The sequence below is a fragment of the Camellia sinensis genome, chromosome 12 (genome assembly GCF_055761805.1).
Source record: "Camellia sinensis isolate YWXY chromosome 12, ASM5576180v1, whole genome shotgun sequence".
Lineage (NCBI taxonomy): Eukaryota > Viridiplantae > Streptophyta > Magnoliopsida > Ericales > Theaceae > Camellia > Camellia sinensis.
This window is the reverse complement of record NC_138972.1, coordinates 63,380,395-63,405,852: the sequence shown is the minus strand read 5'-3', so window position 1 is coordinate 63,405,852 and position 25,458 is coordinate 63,380,395. Positions and strand designations below refer to the sequence as shown.

General features: G+C 37.6%; 1 protein-coding gene across 1 annotated transcript; it reads left to right on the top strand.

Annotated features, from left to right (window-relative positions):
• Positions 1 to 9,333: 9,333 nt before the first annotated feature.
• On the top strand, positions 9,334 to 17,680 carry LOC145803624 (G-type lectin S-receptor-like serine/threonine-protein kinase At4g27290). The gene is made up of 3 exons (XM_082896941.1): positions 9,334 to 9,759; positions 10,246 to 10,314; positions 17,444 to 17,680. The coding sequence occupies exons 1-3, from the start codon at positions 9,334 to 9,336 to the stop codon at positions 17,678 to 17,680; spliced, it is 732 nt and encodes a 243-aa protein (XP_082753067.1).
• The last annotated feature ends 7,778 nt before the right edge of the window (positions 17,681 to 25,458 follow it).

The window sequence follows — 25,458 nt, the reverse complement described above, 5'->3', positions numbered from 1 at the left end:
GATGTCAAAGTATAAGCATGTTGCCATACTATGTTGTTGCATTACATTTGCTTTCTCAATTTCAGATAGCAAATGTAACTCATGTCCCAAGATTCTTGAATAATAAAGCTAATGATGTGGCTCAGAAAGCTTTGAATTTCAAGAAAAATGATAATACTCGAAGGGATATACGCCAAACAACATATCAGAAAGTAATTCCACCATTGAATAAAAGGAATGTGGTCCTGGAAGTCAATCGTAATGACTTACAAGAACAAGATTAGAGGCATCCAATAATGCAGTGTCTGGCCGGCACATCTTCGAAAGCCAGCAGAAAAATTAAATTGCAGTCTATGCAATACATGATGTATGGTAATGCTCTCTACAAGAGGGGGGGAGATGGGTTATTGTTGGAATGTTTAGGCCTAAAGGAAGCATTGACAACTATGGCTGAGGTCCATGAAGGCATCTGTAGTGCTCATCAGCCTGGTGTGAAGATGAGATGGCTGCTTCGAAGGCATTCCTACTATGGGCCAACTATCCTTAAAGACTGCATAGAATATGCAAGAGGTTGCCAGGTATGTCAAAAGCATGGCACAATAAGGCACGTGCCCATAACTGACCTGCATGCAGTTGTGAAGCCTTGGCCATTTAGAGGATGTGCCATGGATATGATGGGGAAAATACACCCACCCTCTTCGAAGCATCATTGTTTCATCTTAGTGGCCATTGATTACTTCACTAAGTGGGTCGAAACTAAGCTATACAAGGCTATAGACCAGACTGAAGTCATTGGATTCATTAAGGACTTAATCCATAGATTTGGTATCCCACAGACTATAACTGTTGATAATGAGACTGTATTTGATGGGAAAATGGTAAAGTCTTTTGTGACAGAGTTTGGAATTAGCCTTGTTAATTCCACTCCCTATTATGCACAAGCCAATGGTCAAGCTGAATCATCCAATAAGTCTTTGAAAAAAGGAATACAGAAAGTTGTGGAAGACAATCCTAGGGATTGACATAACTTATTGTTGGATGTATTGTGGGCTTATAGAACTTCTCCAAGGTCAAGCACATGAATCACTCCTTATGCCTTAATATATAGACATGATGCAGTGCCACCTGTGGAAATTAATGTTAAGTCCTTGAGGGTAAGATGCCAAGACCAGTTAGATCTTGAGCAATACCATCAGAGGATGTGCTTGGAATTAGAAAGTATAGATGAAGCTAGAATTCTGGCATTAAATAGCATTCTTTTCCAAAAGAAAAAGCAGCCAAAAACTATAATAAGAAAGCCAAGTACATTGGTTTTGATGAAGATAATTTGGTATGGAAGACAATACTCCCAATAGGGATTAAAAGCCACAAGTTTGGCAAATGGCCACCTAATTGGGAAGGACCGTATCAAGTTCATAGAGTCTTGCCTATGGGAGCATATCACTTAAAAAATTTGAATGGATATGTACATCCCAAGAAAATTAATGGCAGATATTTGAAGCCTTATTATCTAACCATATAGGAAACACAAGAAATAGAATAAGTGCTAAATAAAAGAACATGAGAACACTCAAATAATAAATAAGAATTTTTATTTCATAAAGAGTTGAGTACATGTAGCCATAAATTGGCCCAGAAGTCAGTACAATGTCTCAGTTGTTCTTTTACAATAGATGCACTATTCTGAAGTGATGGGAACAACTGGATGGCTGTAGCCATTTTCTACTTTCGATCAGCCAGTCCTTGATTGGTAATCTGCAATTTGGTGGTAGTTCGATCTAAGGCTTGGTTGACTGCTGATAGCTCCTCTTCAAGTTGAGTTTTCTTTTCCAATAGTTGAGCTTGAAATTGGGAGACAGAGGAATGTTGTTCCTTCAATTCTGACACCTCAGTATGTACTTTGGAAACAAAGCTCTGATTCCTTACCAATTTCTCCTCTACAACCTTGGTTGACTGCTAATTTTAAAATTTTAAAATGCTTAAATTCTATCTAAACATACCTAATTTAGATTTTTGAATTTTTTTTAATAATATTAAAAAAAATGGTTCAAATCTATTAGTGTATTATCTAAATTTTGAATTAACCCACGGGCATAATCTTACTGGATTTAACATTTAAATTTTAAAATTAACTAAAATGTCTAATTATATGATTAGAGGAATTCCAATACTTTGTTTTGAATTTTTCTTTGTTTTTTTTTTAATTTTTGCAAAATTTAATGCTAAGTGTTGATTTTTTATTGGCTATCCATGATTTTATCCAAAGTTCTTTTTGTAGGCTATAATGATAACAATTGACTACCATCAATTTTAAAATTTTCTATCAATGGTTTTTTTTTTTTTTTTTTTGAAAAAATTATCATCAAGCATGCAATTTAAAAATTAAATATATTTTATTCTATTACAACTTTATTAAAAAAGTAAATTTATTTTGCTATTATTCAATAAAATATATATGCCTTTATTTTGATATAACAAACAAAATTAAATTATCTTTTACTCATACGTAATCTCTCATAAATATTTTATCTTTTTAAAATTTTGATTATCAACAACCAAATTCCCACATTTCTCTCTTCTTTTTTTTTGTAGGATGTTTATTTTACTTTTATCTTTACTTTTCAAATTAGATTTGATATCTATCTTTTTACCTATGTATATATCTATACTATATATATAAGCAAATATAGTGTGTTCTCTAAAATTTTTAAAGTCTATATACTCAATTCTTAAGCAGAGTTGAGATTCTATTTCCTACATGTTGCTCTCTCAAAGTTATGTTTTTAATTTTTCATCCTTATTTTTCTCCAATAAGAAATATTTTTTTTTTCTTACTATTGTTTTTATTTTAAATTTTTAACTTTTAAAATCTTTTTATTATCGAAGACTCCTTATCTCTTTTTATTGATTTCTTATTTATCTTATTTTTCTCCAATATTTTCATTTTTCTTTATTTCTTATTTCTTCGTTTTTAATTTTTTTTTTTTGTATCCCCAATCCTATCATTATCTCCAACTTTATTTTTATTATATTTTTCGTATGATTCTTTTTTTAAATTTATTTTAATCTCTAATCTAATAATTATCTTCAAATTTATTTCTATCTTATTTTTCAAATGCTTCACACTTTAACTATATATTTTAACATACCATCGAGTTTTTTTAGTGTTTGCATATTGGGTATAAAGTTTTGTTCAAACTCTACGTTTAAGATTCGAGTTACATTCAACCATCGACAACGTTATAATTGGTTAGGCAATTGTAGGATTTTAGGGTTTTGATGAATTTTATTCTCTTTATATACCTATATGTATATGCAGTGGGAGCATTTTTTTTTTATTGTTTTCTTTAAAGGGGCCTTTAAATATTTTTACATTATTTGTAGTAGTATTCATTTTTGCATTTTTATATTATTTGTAATGGTATCCACTTTTACATTATTTGTTTTTAAAGCTAGAATAATGTTCGATATAAATATAGTTCATGCTGCTAAATGACCTATTTGAACTAAGATAATTTTATAATCAATGTTTCAAATGACAAATTGATGGAAAAAATGAATGAATGAACTTAGGTATTAGATAGTTATCATATTCAAAATATTTTCTAGTTATAACTCCCTATTATATTTTAAATTTATAAAAAATTTATATTTTATAATACAAAAAATGAATATAATAAATTATTTAATTTATACATTTCCGATTTCCGTGCATAGCACAGGTTACCGCTAGTATTATATATTAAGTAAAAGGGGGTTTTTAACCCCCAAGGCCTGTGGGAGCTTCAATATTCCAATCTGAATTTTTTAAATTTTTTATTAAAAAAAAAATCAGCATTTATTAATTTTGTCAAAATCTCCTGATCAGCATTTATTAACTTTTTTCAATCCACCTATCTTTCCACATGCCTGCATTTATTGATTTGGTCAAAATCTCCTAATCAGCATTTAAAATCCCCATCATACAAATAATTATAGATACAATATGTATATAGTTACTGCAGTACCCTTTTTAACTTCTCTCATACACTATGGTTAGTGATAAGATTGTTAAATTATTTTTATAAAAAATCTTAAAAAACATAATTTATATATTAAAAAAAATCTAAAACAAATATAAATATCTATAATTATCCTGTGCATAACACAGGTGATGGACTAGTATATATATATACGGCCATGCTACAGACCCCCAGTGGGGTGACCCCCACTGACAACCCCTAGTGACGTGTCGCACTGGGGTTGGCCGAAAAATAAAAAAAAATAAAAAAAACAAATTTTTTTGCCCAATAAGAGCCGACCCCCAGCACCCCCAGCTGGGGGTCTGAGTCATTTTTCATATATATATATATAAAAGATATTTAAAAAAAAAAAAACAAAGTGGTGAAACACAACTCGTGCATAACACGGGTGATATGCTAATATATATATATATATATATATGACACTTCAATCCTTATCCTCATTATCATAACAGCGTGTTCAAACATTTGTCATGTGGAATTTTTTTTTCTTGACATAAACCTTTCAATGAAGTTTCGTAAAGTCAAAAAAAACCCACTAATCACGCAAAAGGGTTCACATTCCTACCGAAATTATTGCCATAGAAATTTTCTCAAGCACGTATCTATGTTCCTACTAGCCACGTTATGCAAATATTCTGTGCTCTATCAATGAGAAGATCAAGTAAATTACAGGTATTTTTACGAGGCAGGTTTCCTACCCTCTATAATTTGAATTGGAAGGCAATGTGTGAATCTGTGTAGTTTATCACGGTCTCATTTTAATTATTTAAATTTATTTTATTTGACACCTTGCATATTTTATCTATATATATAAAAAAAGAGTAATCTAATCTAATAATCGTAATTTATTTAATTTATCGTGTTCGTCACAAAAAATAAAAATAAAAATAAAAATAAAAATAAAAATAGATGATTTATTTTTAAAAATACAATTGTCATCCATCTTTTTAGTGACAAATACAATAAATTGAATAGATTATGATTATTAGATTGGCTTAATTTTTTTTTGATGAAATACACAAAATAATCAATAAAATGAACGATTCAAATCATTGAAACGGAACCTATGGTAGGCTCCGCTGCAAGAAAACAGCATCCTCCTCCTTGTTTTTAACTGAGTTACATTAAAATGTTTTTTTTTTTATTTTTTTATTCTTAATGCTGCCATTAATGTTTTATTCTATGTATTATATAACAAAGACATGTCATAATTAAATATTTATTTCAGAATTTTGATTACTATTAATAAAAAATTTACTTGAAAATAGCCATAATTTTAAAATAGTTACTTCAAATATAAATTATTTATTTATTTTTGGTACAACTAAAAAAATACATGTGTTCTAAAATTTTAAAATCTAACCATATATAACACATAGAATAAAACATTAATATAACTAGTTATATCTAACGTGTCTTCAAAATTAGTTATATATAATTTTAAAATTTTAAAATCTATTAACAAAATGTTAAAAGAAAATGAATTTAACCATATCTAAATTACATCTAATTTTACATTTAAAATGAAAATCTAAATGTAATCTTAATCATATGTAATTTTAAAATATTTAATGAAAAATCTAAATTAAACTTTTAGATATAAATCGTAATTTATCAAATGGTTATAAATTCAAGTACATTTGTCTTAAACCTATTGAAAAAAACATTTAAATTTTTTTTGTAAATTTTTAAATAAAAAATTTAAATCAATAATTAACAAATATTTTTATAAATTAACAGATCACTTCTGTAAACTAAGTTCTAAGCTAAAAACATAAATCATGGGTTAGCTCAATATGATCTTGAATAAGTTTTTTAGGCGTAAAGATATTATTCATATTTTAATAATAAATATATAAATTTCTTAACTAAAATTTTAAAATACCAATAAATAATATATATATATATATATATTAAAAATTAGAACTTTTATTTCTTTTATGTTTTGGTTGCATTGGCTTAACTCCCAAAACTCCAACTATCTTTCCAAGTCCACCATTATCACCGCCCTAAAATTCCTTCTGCAACTAAAATTTATACCATAACCAGATTTACATATAAAAAATGTAGAACAATTTACACTGATCTCTCCTAAAAGTGTAGAACAACTTTTAACAATTCATGCATTTAAACCAGTCTTTCCTGCCATGTGTCTCTTTGATCAAATGAAAGATTTTTACTTTTGACTTTATTGCCATGTGTCATCATTCAATTGATCCACCTCTCGATAGAAAATTTATGAAAATGGGTGCAAACAAATTCCTATAGTTTTAATTTAAACAATTTGTTTCCTACACTTTTAAGTCTAATTTTAATTTGGCTATTTTGTCTAAATTTTTGTTAATTTTTGGGATAAATTACACCAGTAATCCCTACATTTTATCCCTTAAGTCATTTTGGTTCCTATATTTTCAATTAACTCAATTTTGACCCTTAATTTTAAATTTTATGTCAATTGAAATTGGCATACATAATAGACTGGACTTTTAATTTCCTATAGGAGTATGCATGAAATGGAGTTGTTCAGTTGAGAAGCTAGACTATTCCGTTAAAAGAAAAGTAAAAGGATAAGAAACTAGACTATGAAAGAGTTGTTGGAATGATTTTCATTCTATTAACTAGCTTACTTTTCCTGTCTTATGAAGTTTCAAATGCTCTATTTTTCTAAAATTGTCTAGATCGGCTAAAATTGTCCAAATTGACTGCTAATTTCGTCGGTTGAATTTAGTGCCAAGTTGGTTTAGACTATTCTGATGAGCATGACTATTGTTTATAATCAATGGTGAAAAATCTAGAAATTCCCTAGATATTGATTTGTGATTATGTATCAATTTTAAGCAGTAAATAACAATCCCAATCAAACAATCAAGATAAATCGACACAATGATTTTAACGTAGAAAAACCATAATTTCAGCGCCTCCAATTGTGATAAAAAACCACGGCCAAAGCCACAAAACAATCCACTAAGAAGACAAAAGGAATTACACAAGTGTATTCTCAATTACCTAGCGAATACACGCCCGAATTGAACCGACCACTAAATGCCTCTTCCACCACGGTCTTCACCTCGGAATTGTCTTGCCCAACGTTGAATCTACAACATCGATGTCGAATCCACGACGATGAGCCACTCCAGAATCCACCAAAGCTTCAGGCCCAAATTCCACGGAATCAACCGAAGAACAACTCTTTTTTTTTTTTTAATAAACCAAACTAAACAACCTTTTGATATAATTCACCCAATTCATGATTAACCTCTCACAGATATCAAAAGAAACAAGCAAAGAAGCTATAGATGAAAACCTTAATACCCAAGAAGAAGATTGGGAAGCCGTACCCTAAAATTGGACTAAAACACATATTTATAGAAAATAGATCCATGATCTCCGCTCGAGCGCTGGAATGGCCACTCGAGCGGAAAAAAACAACTCCCAGTACTTTTGTAGGCGAGTAAAGTTTCTGAAAGGTCGTGATCTCCGCTCAAGCGCAGGAATGGCCGCTCGAGCAGATAAACAACTTCAAAGTGACAAACATGAAAGAATTAACTTCTGAAACATATTTTGCATAGGCATAATTTGGGTTGGATTCGCATCTAAAAACTTATAGTCTCACTAAAATAAAAGTTGAACAAAATTACAACTGAAAGGAGTTTTGTCAAACGAGATTGCCAAGAACAAAAACCTAACAAATGGGATTATAACAAAGGTAGTTCATGAATTAAAGATGAGATTGTCAATGAAAAGCCTTAAAATACCTTTATTTTTTTTCCTCTTTATTTTCCATCTTAATAGTCTCCAATACAGTAGACACCATAACTAAAACTCACTCTATTACAGGCAACAACACCATAGTGTCTTCTGGTGGAAGCTTTGAGATTGGTTTTTTCAGGCCTGGCACTTCTCGGAATCAATACTTAGTGAAAAACCTAAGTGATTCGTGATTCGGAGCAGAATTAATTTCAACAATTCCTAAACAATTAAAATTAACAATCTAAATCATCTAGCACATATGAAAGTGATTTAGATTGCTGCTTCAAAAAATAATAAATCGACACAACTGATTTTTACCTAGAAAAACCACAATTGGAGCACCTCCAATTGTGATTAGAAACCACGGGCGAAACGCCACTAATCAATCCACTATGACAGAAAGAAAGAATACAAATGTACCAAACAAATTACCCAAACTCTGTCAATTTGTCTTAAACAATTTGTATCCCTTTCATCGCCGCCTTCGTCTCGAAATTGATCAGATTGATGTTGAATCCACAATATCCATGTCGAATCAATGACCACGCATAGCTTCGAACTCATTCAAACACTCCACGCTTGAATCTCTGGAATCCACCAAAGAACAACACTCTTGTATTAATAAAAGCCAACTGACAACCCTTTGATTTTAACTCTCCTGATCCATAGATAAACTCACAAAGAAATCAAAGGAAAACTGGCGTATCACCTCTAGAAGAAAACCCTAAAACCCTAAAAACAATATCTGGAAGTCGTACCTTAAATTCTGACTGAAACGCAGCTTTATAGCAAATAGAGCCGCGATGGTTGCTCGAGCGAAGGATCTCTCACTCGAGTGATGAAACTGATACGCGTGTATTCCTTAAGTGCCTTCACTCGTGCTAGGCTTCCTTCGCTCGAGCGCACAATTATGCTTCCCAGTATTTTTGCATACAGTGGAACTACTGGGAGCCAAGTTTCTTCGCTCGAGCCAAGATTCCTTTGCCTGAGCGAGCAAGGAAAAATACCAGGAACAAGTACAACTCGATAAACTATGTTTGTTCGCAGAATTGACAAGACTAAGGGACCTAACACTTAGGAATATGGTACAAGAATATTTCTGTTAGGATCGTTGTATGGCTTGCCAATAGAGAAATCCCACTCCTCGATTTCTCAAGCGTCTTAACTATAATCAACCCTGGAATTCTTGCCCTTGTCAATGGCACTGGCAGTGTCATTTGGTCTTCCAATATGACAGGATCTACACAGGACCCTATTGCATGACTGATGGAGTTTGAGAATTTTGTTGTGCAAGATGCCAATGAATAAGTCTGGGCTTTTTTTATGGCAAAGTTTTGATTATCCGTGTGATACTTTTTTACCAGACATGAAGCTTGGAAAAAACTTTGTAACGGGCCTACAGCGCCACCTCTCCTCCTGGAAGAGCAGCGATGATCCAACACAAGGTGAGTTTATATTCTGGTGTGATCCTCAAGGATACCCACAAAATATTCTGAGGAGGGGTTCTGTTCAACTGTTCTGAATTGGACCATGGAATGGTATCGGATTCACCGGGAGACCAAACCATAAGCCTAATACAATGTACAAATATGAAGTGGTTTACACTAAGGAGGAGGTGTATTATCATTATGAACTCCTCAGCTCAGTTGTTTTAAGGTATGCTCTAAGTCATAATGGTGTTGTCGGGCACTGGACGTGGATTGATCTAACACAGGAATGTGTCCGTTACTTGAGTACACCGGCCGATAATTGTGATAACTATAAACAGTGTGGTCCAAACGGTAATTGTAATGTTGGAAACTCATCGGCCTGTGGTTGTTTGAGCAAATTTGTGCCCCAGAACCAAACGGAATGGGGAAATGAAGATTGGTCTAATGGGTGTGTTCAGAGGACACCGTTGAATTGCCATAATGGAGATGGATTTTTCAAGTATTTGGGATATGATGTGCCGGACACACGGAACTCCTGGTTTGATAGGAACATGACGCTCGGGGAACGCGAGATGGTATACTTGAAAAACTGCTCTTGTATGGCTTACGCAAATTTAGACATAAGAAGAGGTGGAAGTGGTTGCTTGCTTTGGTTTGATGAGTTAATTGATACGAAACAGTTAAATGCAAATGTGCAAGACATTTATATAAGGATGGCTTCCTCTGAGTTAGGTAAGAATTCATACCAAACACATATAAGTGAACATAGATGGAATAGATTATACATATGTTAGAACTATGTAAACTATATTGAAGTGTTACATTTCTTCCTTAAAAAATTCCTCACTATATTACTTTTCTACATCTAACTACAATTTAGCAAAAAGAGAGTTCATTTTGATTTCATCTTGAACCTTATTTTTTGTTATGGGAATTCAATCTAGATGATACTTATTACCCATCTAAAACCACACGCCCACCACAATACTCTTATTTGTATTTAAGCCTATTTTGATCCTGGTTTATTATCTTTTGGATTTTTTTATATTGTGTTATTTCAGAGTTCTAGAGCTATGATGATCTTTGATCTCTATGCTCAAAGTGAAACTGCATCATTCTTCAGTATAGATGTAAGCTTGGCAGCAGAATTGTGTAGAGACGGGAGGAGGCCGTGGCACCCCCTATTTAAAAAATAAAATAAAATAAAGATTTATATTTTTTAAGAAAAACATGGACCCTTAAAGTGACCTCCACTTAAGGTTTTGTTTGGATTAAGGATTTGAAGGAGATTTGTGGAGGGGAAGAAAAAGAAAAGGGCAAGTATAAAATTTAGCTTATATTCATTTATTTTCCCCTATCTTTTTACTTTCTCTCCACAAATCTTTTGTCAAATTTTTGATCCAAACACAACCTTAGTCTTTTATTTTACCAATGACCCTAGTTTAAAAAGGAAGGCTGAAAATCAACTAAGCGAGTTAATTTTTTTAAAAAAACACAACTACCAGATTTGTTTATCAATACAAGAATAGGGACAAAAAAATCCAATCAACTGCCGTCTTCACTTTTATCAACACCAACATTGTCTTTCTACTACAGAACTCTCTTTTTGGCTGGGTTACACGGACTCTTCTATTTCCTCACGATACCTGTGTTCTCCGAATATGACATGGGTAAGGGTATGGGTATAGACACCCCGTTTTTGACCGTCCTCAAGGCTTGGACGTCATCGTTTGAACACCCGATGATTGTGTTCGTTCGTGTTTGTTTTGAGTTCCTGAAGGTCTCGGTTGAGCGCCTTGCCTTGTAGCCTCTAATCTTGTTTGTTTTGTGCTTGGTAGTGGGCCAAGAGCTTGTTGCTTCACTTCTGGAGGAGAGGGTGACCTGCCGACCATTCCCCTAGTCTGTCGGCCATGACTTGTGCCTGTCGGCCACCAGTGGTGGCCGGTCGGCTATGTTGATGGCCAGTTGGCTACATTGATGGCCGGTCGGCCACTGATGATGGCCGACGACCATTTTTTCCTTTTTTCAGATATTTATTTGCCAGTTGTGCCAGCTGTTGTTCACTAATGCTCATGTCCATACATGTGTATGAAGGGATGAAGACAAGCCTTTGGCTTGATTTTCTACATAAGGGGGGGTCTCTCCTCCATTTTGAGAGGTTAGACAAATTGGAGCAAATTTCTCTCTCTCTCTCTCTCTCTCTCTCTCTCCCTTCTTGTTTTATGCTTGAAAGTGAGAATTCTCTACACTTTTGCACTAAGACCCTTGACCAAATATCTTTAGCTTGGAGCTGAGGTTCTTTGAGGCTTGGTTTGAGCTCTTAAGGCTGGTTTTAGCTCAGAATTGTTTATGTTTATTGCTGTGCTTCAAGGGTATAAGGCTTACCCCGTTTAAGCTTTGTTTTAGTTGCTTCCTTGGCTATCTTTTTACATTGTTTTGACTTGGTTTTTCAACCATAAAAAACTCTGTTTTTAAGGTTTCAAAATGGTGGTTTAAGTCTTGGTGAGTTAGGGGGTTGTCTCATCTTTTTGCTCTTTGGCTTGTGAAGCCTTTTGTGCCATTTCTTTCCACCTTTAAATTAACTTTTTGGGCCTTTAAACCACTGAAATTCAGAGTTATTTCAGTGGTAAAAAGTATGTTTTGAAGTCCAAAAATGGAGGGGTTAGCCTCTCCTCCTTGTGTCTCTCTTGCATGCCTAGTTAGCTTCACATATTAGCTTGATTTTGTAGCTTGAGTTAGCTTTGTTCAAGCATGTTTTAGGCTATGTTTTTACATGCTTTAACTCTTTTTTTGGTTGTCTTGGCCATGTGGGCCTTGTTTTGTATAGTTGTAGTGCAAAGGGCCTTCACTAGCTTAGTGTTTTATGCCTCTAAAACTTGATTTGCATGAGATCATTGCATGTTGAAGTGTCTTTTACATCTAATCTCAGTGTATATAGCTCTATCACATGCTCATTTATGTCACTCTTTCATTACTTTTAAGAGTTGTTCTTGAGTCTTGTTTGCGAGCTAACATGTGAGCATGTGTTTTCTAGCCTTTTATGCCTCAATCTCAGCATGTTTTAGCCACTATTTTGGAATGTTTTAACTCTGTCCAGAGCTGGTTTGGTCAATTGAGCTTTGTGTTGCATGCTTATAGTGTTGTGATCTTCACTAGTTTGATGCTTTAGGCTCTTAAGCATGTCTTGCATGTGTTGCTTGCATGATTTAGTGCCTTTTGAATGCCATATCAGCACTGAAATGTCTGCAACCTCCCTCTATTCTTCACTTTTTAATTTGTTTTGAAAGTGGCCTTGAGCCCCTTGTTGGCTTGAGTGTGAAATTGAGGCTCTCATGCCTAATGGTTTTAATCCTCTCTTGAGGGTTTCTACTAACCAACAGCATGAGGTCTCTTTCATGCTCAAGGTGCTTGTAGCTTAGGCCCTCTTTCCAATTAGAGAACTCTCACATTGGACTTAATTGGTTAAAGGACTAATCGGTAATTTAAAATTTGTAAACAAAACATGACAAGTAAAACATGAGCAAGATAAGCATATTTGTGTTGCATTACATGTGTTTGGATCGGACGTTAATTCAAACACAAGGAAAATAGGACGTTTCATACTCAAAGTGATGAAATGTGCCACTTTTCTTGGTCATCGACACCCTTGATCATGCGTGATAGGGTGGTGGTCTTTCGAGTCCCATTTGTGCATTCATTAAGCTTTGTACAAGCTTGGTTTTCTAGCCATCATGCATTGAAAATGCTTGGTTGATGGCTTGAGAGCCAAGAGCTATACTCCTTTGAGCTTGAGAAATGATAAGGAGTGTAGCAGTACACACATTCCTTCAAAATGCTTTGTTTTGCCCCTGTTGCTCTCGTTGCAGCGAAAGTAGAAGTCCGGAAAATGAGGGTGGCCGACCAGCCACTTGCTGTAGCCGATCGGCCAGTTAAGGTGGCCGACAGCCACTTTTTGTGGCCGACCAGCCACCAGTGAAGTTTTGTGCAAGTGTGTTCCTATGTTGGAGCAAAGGCAATCAGGAAGTTGGTACGGTTTTCAAAAATCAAATGAGTGCAAACAGAGGCATCTGATGGCAAGGCAAGAGCATTTTCGGGAGGAAGCAATTGAGCATGCATGCATCCTTCGTCCCTCGAGGCCGTTTAAATTGCTTTACTAGTTAGTTAGCGTAGCTAATTATACAATTCATTTTGTAATATCTTAATTAGCTTAGCATAGCTAGTTATGCAATTGTGTTGTAAGAATTAATTAGCTAGAATAGTTAATTAGTTGTTCTGTAATAATTAGCTTAGCTTAGATTAGCTTAGCTTATTCATTCAGACCTTCCTTCGAGAGGGCGCAATGTTGTAATATGTGTGCATGCGTGTGTGCATGTCTTCCAACCCCACGTCTTTCTCTCTTTTATTTACCCGCTTTTGATGGTTAGATTAGGGTCATCTTTAATTAGCATACCTTATGCTTGCATGTTTGCATTCATTCATTTGTCTTGCATGCACCGAGGCTCGGCACATCATACAAACTGCATAGTCAATTCAATACACTTCTTTGAATACATGTTTCAAAACATGTTATCAAATTGTTGCATTCATATGCCATCTTAGTAGCCGAGCCTATTAATTGCATTATTGCATGTGTTGCATTAGGCATCTTTACATAGTTAGGATCATGCATATTTTTAACTAGCTTTTGTTTTGGCTTGGAGTACACTATAAGTTTTACACTTTAGCATACTTGCATGAGTGCGAGTGTTGCTATGTTTCGCATGCTTTCCATGAGGCTATTTGCTTAAATGATTAACTGTATTAATGCATGTGGATGAAGGCTTTGTTGTTTGAATTGGGACAATTCGATAAATGTGTGTTTTAAGCCCACTTTGTGAAGTAGCAAATCATGTTTTAAGCCCATCATGTTTGATGGCAAATTTGCGTTTTAGCCCACTTGAGGGTGGCAAATTCAAACCAGTTTCGAAAACAAACATGAGTTGAATTTGTTCCAATTCTTACAATCTTAGTCAATACTTGCTTGTGTGCGTCACATAGTAAAATTACCTAATAACCAAAATAAGAACACACGTGTTTATAAAACAACATATCATGCTTAGCAGAGGCCGATCCGTTGATCGGGCGAGCGGGGGTGCTCATTCCATGACCTTCCCCTATCGTACCCAAGTTCTTGAGCCGGGGCAACTTTGGTGATGACGGACACGTGGCCTTTGGCATGAGTCAGGGTTTCCTAAATTTTTCCAAAATAAAATATTTAGGTGGCGACTCTATAATCTGGCAAAGCAGTCCAGTTTTGGCATTATTTGATTAAAAATCTGATTTTCCAAAATGATTTGCCGGATTGGAATCTTTGGTGTTTATCAGTTTCACATTGCACTTTATGAAATTAGATTTAGAACCGCGACAGGAGTTCGAATTGTAGAACCAATTTGAGCTCTCTGAAAAGGGGCACGAAGGAAGTCGAGTCTATAGTTTCTGGCAACTCTGCTGGGAATTTAGAGAACTTGACTCGAACTCATGATATGTTGCTTTATTTACACTTATGTGTTTCTTTGCATTTGCATTTACATTCGCATCGGTGCCCCTAAGTTAGAGTGTTTGCCATTTGCTATTCTTGAGCGGTTTGCTGGAGGCTTGCTTGGAAAAGCCAGCCATAAGGCTGACCGGTTGCGGGCTCTGCCACGATGGGAACACAAACCTTGGATCTGGACCACCACTATACCGTTTGATCCTCCTTTCACTTCTTGATGTTAGGAGCGAGTGGTATAGTAGGTGGTCTTGCTGAGGCACCCTTGTTGACCAATTGATCTAGTTGCATATCGGAAGCCTTAGAGACTGTTCCAAACTAGGACAGGTTTCTCACCCGAATGCAGGATTGTTTGAAACCGCATGTTTGCGTAGTGAATCCCTAGCTCCTGACGAAATTAGGACAAGGAAACCGTACCCCACCATAGGGGTGTTTTGGCTCCTACTTGCTTGATATGTGCTTTTAGAGTGTGACTTTGTAGGAATGTATGTATCATTTGCAAGTCTGGGTATCAATTTGAGGGTATTTGTTATGAGGCAAAAATTTGGGGGCAGGAATTAGTGTTTGAGTACAGATTGTCTAGCTTATGATTTCAATTGTGTGTTGTCTTTGTCTAAGTTGAGGTGTTGTGCGTTTGCTGATTGTTGTTTCCTTTTTTTGCTTTATTTTCTTTTTTTCAAGGTAGTATTTCACAATTGCTTCCGACAAGGCAGTTTCCTCCCGAGCCCTCTGGACCAGAGTCAGGAGGATTTACTGATCTGAGGATCTTATTGGAGGACAACCAGTGTTTGCATCGCTACCCCCGGTTACGAGACGGAGGACAGTCAGGCATAGATCACTAGTTCAACAGTCGCCAATTCAGCGGTCACTATCTACGTCACCTGTACGCAGTTGGGCCCAATTTTTTGCTTCCACCTCAGAAAGAGAGTATACACTGGTTCTGACAGATCAGCACCCTGTAGAGAGTATGGAGGATATGATGCACCAACTTCAACTGACCATTGAGGCCATGCAGTGAGACGCTGCTCGCCAAACAGAGGTTGCAGCCCAGCAGGTTGAACTCATTGCTAGGCTTCAACAGCAACATCAACAACAACTGCAGCAGGCAATAGCTTCTGCATCCCACCCACCTCCTATTGATATTCCAGTACCCAGAGCTCCTGCTCCCATAGCTAATGTCTAGGAAAATGCGGACGTCCCAGTGGATCCGATTCCACCCCAGACTTCCAAAGCACCGGCCTACCCAACGGAGGCCCCCTTTGAGTTCGAGGTCGAACTATCGCTCTGAAAGTGAGCAAGCTTGAGAAACTTTTTAAGAGGGCTCAGAGTGTCAACTCGATCCTGGACATAGAGGATGGCTATATAGATTCGACGGTGACATTGTCAGATAGATTTAAAATGCCACACATAGACCGCTTCGACAGTTTGGGCGATCCCATGGTCCACTTGCAGCTATTTTCAGATATTCTGCGGCCGATGGGCCTGACTAGACGGCAGAAGCTATCCCTCTTTGGCTGGACCCTGTCGGGTATTGCGGCTATCCGGTATGTTAAATTGGAAGATTCTGTGAAAAGGAGCTGGGAAGAGATGGCCGAGGCCTTTGTCTCCCCAATATTCTTATAACACTCAAATCGAGGTCACAACTCATGATCTCGAGGCTACTTGACAAGAGCCGAAGGAGGGCTTTTCTGACTTTGTCACTCGGTGGAGGGCCAAGGCCTCCATGATGACCACCAGGCTAGTTGAGAAGGACCATATAAGAATGGTCATTCATAATCTACAATCGAAGTTGCTGCAGAAGATGATTGTCTTACCCCTTCCTACATTTGCTGACCTTCATGAGATAGGGGTGTAGATAGAGGATGCGATGAAACAGGGTCTGATCCACTAGAAGAAAGTGCAGCCCAAGAGGGTTTTTACACACAGTTCAAATGCGGCTACGAGTAGCAATGTAGCTACAAGAACCTCTGCTGTTGGTATGGTCACCACCACACCGAAAACAACCACCCCCTTTACTGCTACATCCGGAACTACCCTACAACCTACAAAGTACCCACCTCGGGGCCAGAGGGTTTTCACCCCACTCTACATGTCTCTATCCAAAGCCTTGGGTCCTGATCACAAAGGGGCATCTAAAGCCCCTAGAGCCGCGCCCATTGCCTAATCCCCTCCCTCCTACACACAACCCGTCCAAGTATTGTGCCCTCCACCAGTAGCATGGTCATGATACCGACCTATGCTTTAGACTCCGTCATGAGATTCAGGACCTTATTCACAACAAAGTGATAGTGCCTCCTGAGAAGCCTAGCGTCACCACAAATCCCCTCCCACCACATAACCAACCCCGTCCTCCACCCAGGCAAGTAAACCTTATCCAAACAATGGCCATCCCATACGACCCCAACATATACATCACTCCCTCCTACCTGCCTAAGCCGACGTTGTTCATCCCAGAAAACATAGACTTGTGCATGACAAGCGCGTCCATATCCCAACCCGAACCTGTGGTGGTGGCTGTGGTAGAAGAAGGCATGCGTGAGGGCTCCGTGAGCTTAACTGAAGAAGAGTACAACCCTTGTTACATTGTGCCGACTAGCTAGGCCAAACCAGGGGTGGAATTGCTAACAAGGATGGAGGTTAACGTAGTTCGGGAGAACGGGCCAAGCCAGAGCCTGGATGACTTAGCTGAGCTTGAGGAGGACATCAGTAACTTGTAGTTCTTTGATGAACAGGATCTGGGAAATGTACAGATCGGCTGGCTTGATATGAATGGAACAACGGATAATACAGGGTGGCTTAGTGATGAGCCGGATGTTGACGAGGGGTCTCAACTAAAGCAGGAACAATTAGAAACGAGGATTGTTGCAACGGCTGAAACGATCAACAATAAGGGGAAATTGCCAGAGAGCACCGGTACTGAGAATTTTGCTCAAGAATTAGGTAGCTTTTGTACAACTGATATAGAATAGGAGCCCGCACTGAAGCAGTTCGAGTAGGAAAGAACTGAGATTGACTAGAAGGTTAGAAAAGCGAAAGGCCCTATGGGGACTGATTGTGTTCTGAACACATGAATGATTACAGCGGAACCGGATGTGTGTTTGTCAGTTGCCGAAAGAATATGGTGGGAAGATGAGGATTTGCATCTCGCCCACATGGATGAGGATTGAGGACAGAATCTACCAGATGATACATGGTATGCCGAGGAAGTTGATCACATGACTCGGAGTGGGCGGTACTTTAAGCCCCTACACTTGGACCAACTAGAAGCATCAGGGAAAGAGAAGGAAGCTGAGAAATAGAAAGATAAACTGTTGGAAGAGAAAGCTGTACTGAAGTAGCTGAAAAAGATTCAGGCGGACATCTCTATCTGGGGTTTGCTCATGGCTTCACGGGTGCATAGACAAGCCGTCTTATCAGCAATGGATAAGGCTAAGGTCTCTATTGACACAACCCCCGAGCAGTTAGTGAGACTGGTGTTCCCGGGAGGCGCCTCACCGACTTTGACTTTCACAGATAAAGAATTGCTGCTTGGGGGCTCTGAACACAACAAGCCACTATACATCTCTGTGGAATGTAAAGAAAAGTGGATACCAGCTGTCTTGGTTGATACCGGATCTGTAATTAATGTGTGTCCGTCGCGCATGGCCTATGCTATTGGTTTGAAGTCGGCAGATTTCGCACCAACGGCCCAGGTGATTTGGACTTATGACAATACAAGTTGGGAAGTGATGGGGACAGTTTGGATTAGAACTCAGGTTGGCCTGGCACAACAGGATATTGAATTCCATGTCCTGGATGTCCCAGCCACCTTCAATTTACTCGTTGGACGGCCGTGGCTGCACCAAGTGAGTGCTGTCTTTTCCACTCTGCATCAGATGCTGAAATACCCCTATGGAAAGGGGGTAGCTATTGTTTTTGGGAACTCTTCCATACATCCACCACCGGAGGTTACTACACCTGTTTTGGAAATTGTACACGGCGAGGAGGACGTCTTTTTGTCTGGGTTCACCTTGGCCGAGGCCCAGGTAGTGAAACATATTTTGGCTATTGATGAGGGATTATATGTTAGTGTGCAACTCGTGTACCTCATGAATAAGCTGCAACATGTACCCGGAATGGGATTGGAAAGGTGCGGCCAGAAGGGCGTGGCTGCATTGGCCGAAGTGCCACACAATCCTTATACCTTTGGTTTAGGTTACACGCCTACCAAAGAGGATTAGGTAAGAAAGAGAAAGGAAATGGCAAGAAGTGCTAAGGCTAAACAAACTGGGAAGCACTATGAATTGGTGCATAAACCTATTCAAGGAACCTTGAACGGTCGCTTTTTCCGGGAGGGGGAAGATTTCCAATTTTGTGGCTTTCCTGAGCCATGGCTAAATTCTGAAAAGCGGCATTTGCCCGGCTTTGAGATCTTTTTCGACCTACAGTTGCAAGGGGATGAAGTTGCAGAAGAGTAGACTGACCTACCAGCTGTGGTTGAACAGTGTATAGAGGATGAGTCTGATGGCACAGAACTCGAGATAGGAGCAGCGCTGGTATGTCCCTTTTCGGATCCTCAGAGTCACACCAGAGAGCTTGGGGGATGACTTCTCTGTTTCCATGATTGGAGATCAATCGATTGTGGGCCTTTCTTCCAGCATTCTAGAGGCATCTATCGTACCCTCCCTCGTTTGGCAGTTCGAGGAGGGCGTTTTGTCCGGCAATTCTGAATCAGGTAGTGAATCGGAATCTGATTCCACAAAGTCTGTGGAGTCAGAATCAGATTCTAGTTCTTCTGAGTCAGAGTCCGGTATTCCTGGGGTTGATAACCCGGATGCCCTTGTTTTGTCCAGGTCATCTTTTTCCTTTTCTTTTGAGTCAGCTGTAACTGAGGAATTGGACAAACTGGAAGTTGTGAATGAGAATGGTACTACTGCTGTTTCTGAGTACTTTTCTGTGCCACCTGTTTACCGCATTAATCAGGACTTTCAAAACTTTGATAAAAACGACGAGGAAGAAATTCCTCTGGCTTTGAAACATTTGATTGATCGAGAGGAGGAAAGGTTTGTAAAACCCCTGGTTGATGAAATCACTTCAATTAATGTTGGTACTGAGAAGGATCCGCGTCTGGTCTAGATCGAGTCTATGTTGTCTTCGGAGGAACGTGAGCGCTTAGTCGCTTTACTAAAAGATTTCAAAGATGTTTTCACGTGGTCCTACGAAGACATGCCTGGAATCGATCCTGAGATTGTACAGCACCGGATTCCTCTTGACCCTGAGGCCCAACCCGTCAAGAAGAAGCTTTGGAGAATACGTCCAGATTGGGCTTTGAAGATCAAGGAAGAGGTCACCAAGTAGATAGATGCAGGGTTCTTGCTAGTATCTGAGTATCCTACTTGGTTGGTGTGAGACCATGAAATATCCTCTCACATGGATGTTGTGGAGATCCAACGAAGAGAAGAGCTCCACCCTTGTAGATCTGCAATGAGGAACATAGTCGGTGCCACCCAATCGGGGTTGCCGGCCGGGAGTACTCCGATGATGAAGTTAGTCCTTTCATCAAGAAATAGTCAGTGTATATATTTGAAGGGGTGTGTGCTTTTATAGAGAGAGATGAGACATCCCTTTCACTTGGGATGCCCCCCCTTTATATAGATGGGGGTGTGATATTTGTTTGGGCTAGACCTATTATAGGCTTTGTTTGGGTTAAGCCCAATAAACTAGTACCTATATTTTTCTGGCTCCCACAGTTAGCCAATATTGTTCCGGTGTCGAAGAAAGATGGCAGAATTCGGGTATGTGTGGATTTCAGAGATATGAACAAAGCTAGTCCGAAGGATGACTTTCCTCTAAGGATGACAATGGGGTTAATGGGGTGGATATTAATCTCCCATCTCCATTCCCCTACAAATTTTTTTTCCCATTTCCCCTTCTCCATTCCCCATGGGTACCACTCTCCCCATTTCTTAATGGGTTTGGATTTTCCCCAACCCACTTTAATCCCCATTTTTATTTTATTTTTATTTTTTATATTTAATGTTAACAATCACTTTTTTTTTTTTTTTTTCACAACAAAAGCTAAATATACCTTCAATATTTTTTCTTTCTTTTTTAATATATTTAATGTTAATAACTTTTCTTTTTTTCTTTCTTATTTTTTTCTTTTTTTTAAGGTTTTAGCTAAATATGCCTTCAATCTTTTTTCTTTTTTTTAATATATTTAATGTTAACAACTTATTTTTTTATTTTTTTAATTTTGTTTTAAGGTTGATAACAAAAGCTAAATAATTTATTAATGTGTTTATTTTTTTTTAAAATTCAAATATCAAAAAAGGTCAAAATACGCATGACGCCTACTAATGTAGTCTCTCTCTCTCTCTCTCCTATTCTTCCACCTCTGCCGGCCTCGTTCCACTCATGTTCTCTCTTTCTAATTTTTTATTTTTTATTTAAAAACTAAATTATTGATAAAAGAAAAAAAAAATTGACTGAAACAATTTTAAGACCTCACTTATTCCTTCTTTTTTTTTTTGTGGAGAATATCAAAAAAATCAAAAGTAAAAAATAATTACAAAATGATGAAGATAAAAGTGATTTATGCATTTAATTATGGCAGTGTTTGGAAATGAAATTTATAGATCACTTTAGCCTCTTCAAGAAAAAAATTCAAAAAGTATTGTTGCTGTCTTCCCACATGATACACACAGCTGTAACGGACAAAGGGTAAAATGACGCTTTTGCCTTTTTAATTTTTGAGAAACTCACAACAACAACGATAATACACATAGGGACATTTTGGTCATTTATTATCTCTACATTATTTCAAACACATTTTTTAATACATCAATCTAACAAAAAATCCAACCCATCTTCTTAAATGCAAAAACTAAAATAGTTTACTAAAATAGTGAAATAGGCAAAACCTCTAAAAAGAAAAAAGATTGAATGTATATTTAGCTTTTGTTGCGAATCTTAAAAATTAAAAAAAAAAACGAAAGAAAAAGATTGAATGATATTTAGCTTTTGTTGTGAATCTTAAAAATTAAAAAAAAATCAAAAGAAAAAATATTGAATGTATATTTAGCTTTGGTTGTGAATCTTAAAAATTAAAAAAAAAAATGGTTGTGAACCTTAAAAATAAAAAAAATAATAATAAAAAAAAAGGTTGGATGTATATTTAGCTTTGGTTGTGGATCTAAAAAAAAAAAAAAAGTTGGTTGTGAACCTGAAAAAATAAATAAATAAATAAATAAAATAAAAAAGTTTGAATGTATATTTAGTTTTGGTTGTGAATCCTTAAAAAAAAAAAAAAAAAAAAAAAAAAAAAAAAAAAAAACATATGGGGAAATTAGTAGGTACCCATCCCCAACCCATCCCCTGTGGATATTTAAAGAATATCACTTATCCTACCCAATGGATAAGAAAAAAAGGGGAAAACCCATGTTTTTGGGTTGGGTCTCCATGGATACCCACAGGGTAAGTTATCCATTGCCATCCCTACTTTCCTCTACCGCACATCAATGAGTTGGTGGACTTCACCGCAGGCCATGCGTTGCTCTCCATTATGGATGGGTTTTCTGGGTACAACCAGATCTTGATGGCACTCAAGGATAGGGAGAAGACTGCCTTCACCATGCCGTGGGGAACCTACTACTATAGGGTGATGCCGTTCGGTCTGAAAAATGCTGGGGCTACTTATCAACGGGCTACAACCACGATCTTGCATGATATGAGCCACAAAGAGGTGGAGGTGTATGTGGACGACATGATTGTCAAGTCCAAGGAAAGAGAGGGCCACTACACCGCCTTGAAGAAAATTTTTCAACGGATCAGAGAATATCGGCTGCCACTGAATCCTTAGAAATGTGCTTTTGGTGTCACAGCAGGGAAAATGCTGGGATTCTTGATTACACAAAGGGGCATTGAAGTTGATCTTGCCAAAATCAAGGCCATCCCAGAAATGCCACCACCAAGGACTGAAAAGGAGGTGCGAGGCATTCTGGGTAAAGTGCAATTCATAAGACGATTTATTACAAAATTAACCTTGACTTGTGAACCACTATTTGGTCTCCTGAAGAAATGAAAGAAATTCCATTGGGATGACCGATGCCAGGTTGCTTTTGAGCAGATCAAGCAGTATCTACAGAACCCACCCGTGTTGTCACTGCCAGAACTGGGGAAACTGTTGATTTTGTATCTATCAGTAACTGACACGACAATGGGCTACATGCTTGCACAGAAATCTGAAGATAGAGTGGAGAAAGCCATCTATTACCTGAGCAAGAAGATGTTGGAATATGAGACCCGTTACACTCCGCTGGAGAAGGCTTGTTTGGCCTTGGTATGGGCTACCAGGAAGTTGAGGCATTACCTGTTAGCTCACTTCGTAATTTTGGTTTCGAGATTGGATCCAATCAAATATCTCTTTGAGAAACTAGCACTTACTGGTAGGCTAGCCTGTTGGTTGCTTCTTCTCTCTGAATTTGATTTGAAGTATATGACTCGCAAGTCTGTGAAGGGGAGAGCGGTAGCGGAATTCCTAGCCGATCACCAAGTGGAGGGAGACGAAGTAGTAGAGTATTTGTTCCCAAATGAGGCCATTCTGCAGGTCGAAGAGGAGATTTGGACCATGTACTTTGACGGAGCATCTAATCAGTACGGGTATGGGATAGAGGTATTACTGATAGCGCCCGACAATTCCTACATACCCTTAGCCTTCAAACTCCGGTTCAAAGTATCGAACAACGAAGCATAATACGAGGCATGTATCGCTGGCTTGGAAGCCACCCTAGAACTAGGGGCTAAACGGTTGGGCGTCATTGGGGACTCGAGTCTGGTTGTATCTCAATCGAAAGGAGATTGGAAGGTTAAGGAAGAAAAGATGAAAATCTATCACCAAACCCTGGACATTCTGATTCCTCGGTTTGAGAAGCTAACCTTCATGCATCTGTTAAGAGAGAGCAATAGGTTCGCTGACGCTTTATCAACTCTATCTTCCATGATAGACATCCCTTTGGGAGTTCGGATGCGTCCAATCATTATTGAACAGAGGTATGTGCCGGCTTATGAGCTAATCGCCACAATAGATGAAGTACAAGATCAGAATCCCTGGTATCATGATATTTGGAACTTCTTAGAAAAGGAGGCTTATCCACTAGGGGCAAATGCCAAAGACAAAAGGGCAATATGACGAATGGCTTCTCAGTTTATCATCTATGGGGGTAAATTGTACAAACGGGGCTATTTGGGAATGCATAAACTGTGTGTCGATGCTGAAGAGTCAAAGTGCCTGATGGAGGCCATCCATGGAGGAGAGTGCGGATCGCACATGAGCGGAGTGATGGTAGCTTAGAAAATTCTCAGACAGGGTTACTGTCACGACCCCATTCCACCCCTAGTAGAATGGTGCCATGATGGCCAGTAATTCGAGATTTACCGAAGGCCAACTTTCTAAATTCACATACAATCAGAGTATTACATATGGGGCTAACATGTGCGGAAGCAATATATACAAATTTAATTAGTCCATAAGAGTTGTGTATAAGTTAAATGGAATGGCATACATTCGTACATAGCTTTAATACAACAAAATGAAGTACAAAAATACATCTTGACCAAAAGGCTTCTCAGCTATCAAATACAAAATACAATAAAATACAACTAAGAAACATAATCTTCAAGATGTGGCAAAAGTGCATAATCCAAAACAAGTAGCAAGTACATCTAGGCGTCACCGCCGTCCTGCTCATCACCTACATATATATAGAGAGGGGTGAGCTTGGATACTCAGTGAATGGTATAAATAATAAAGGGGTTTGCATGAATGATATCCGAAATCTTTATCAAATCAAGGCACATCACATCTTGTACAAAATCCAAGGGCAAATCAAGTTTATCTAACAATCTTTCAAGTCTCAATAATTTAAGTCTTTCAAGGCTTTCAAGTTCCAAGGGGTGACATTAACAAAGGTTGTGTTACAAGATTGTCAAAACCAAAGCTAATACTTGATACACAAAATAGGGATAGTCATTCATGCTTAACAAATACTTTTCCAAAACAAGTAAGGCAAAACTTTATCAAAACTTGATAACATAACTTTATTAAAAATACCACTCACATAGCTCTTCAGACGTCGGGGTCAAGGCAAGTCCAAGTCCTACAAACACATGGCAAAGTCTGTTGAATGCATTTTCAAACAAGTTCACATGCATACAGATGATCTCGGCATCCTTCGAAACCAAGCTAAGTCAAAACAAAACACTGTTTCTTATCTCGAAAAAACATGCTGGGTGACTACCAGGTCTAGGCCGAGGTTCCACACCTCCTTGCCGAGGTGTTGCCTTGATGGCCACATTCAAGGAAATGAGGTCGGGAAAATTTGGGTTTCCCTCTCTTGAAGAACATGTCGAACATGAAGAACATGAACATGAGGAAGATGAATGCAAGATCATAATTTGCTATTACAAAATCTGAGATTTCATGCTATGAATTCAAAAAAACATGGACCTAGGTACCCATATTCAAGGATCTTGCGAGAACAAACACAAAACATGAATCTTAAGGAAAACTTTCGGATCAAACAAGACTTTTTCTTCAAAAACACATGAACACTATCTTCTCTTTCTAAAACCAACTTTAAACCAATGCATAACATGCAGAACAGGTTCGATCGTGCAATGCAGCTAGATAAACATAAGGAACAACAAAAGTAAATTAAGAATCTAACCTCAATACGCGAATCTAACGGTTTGATCTCTAGGAATCAAG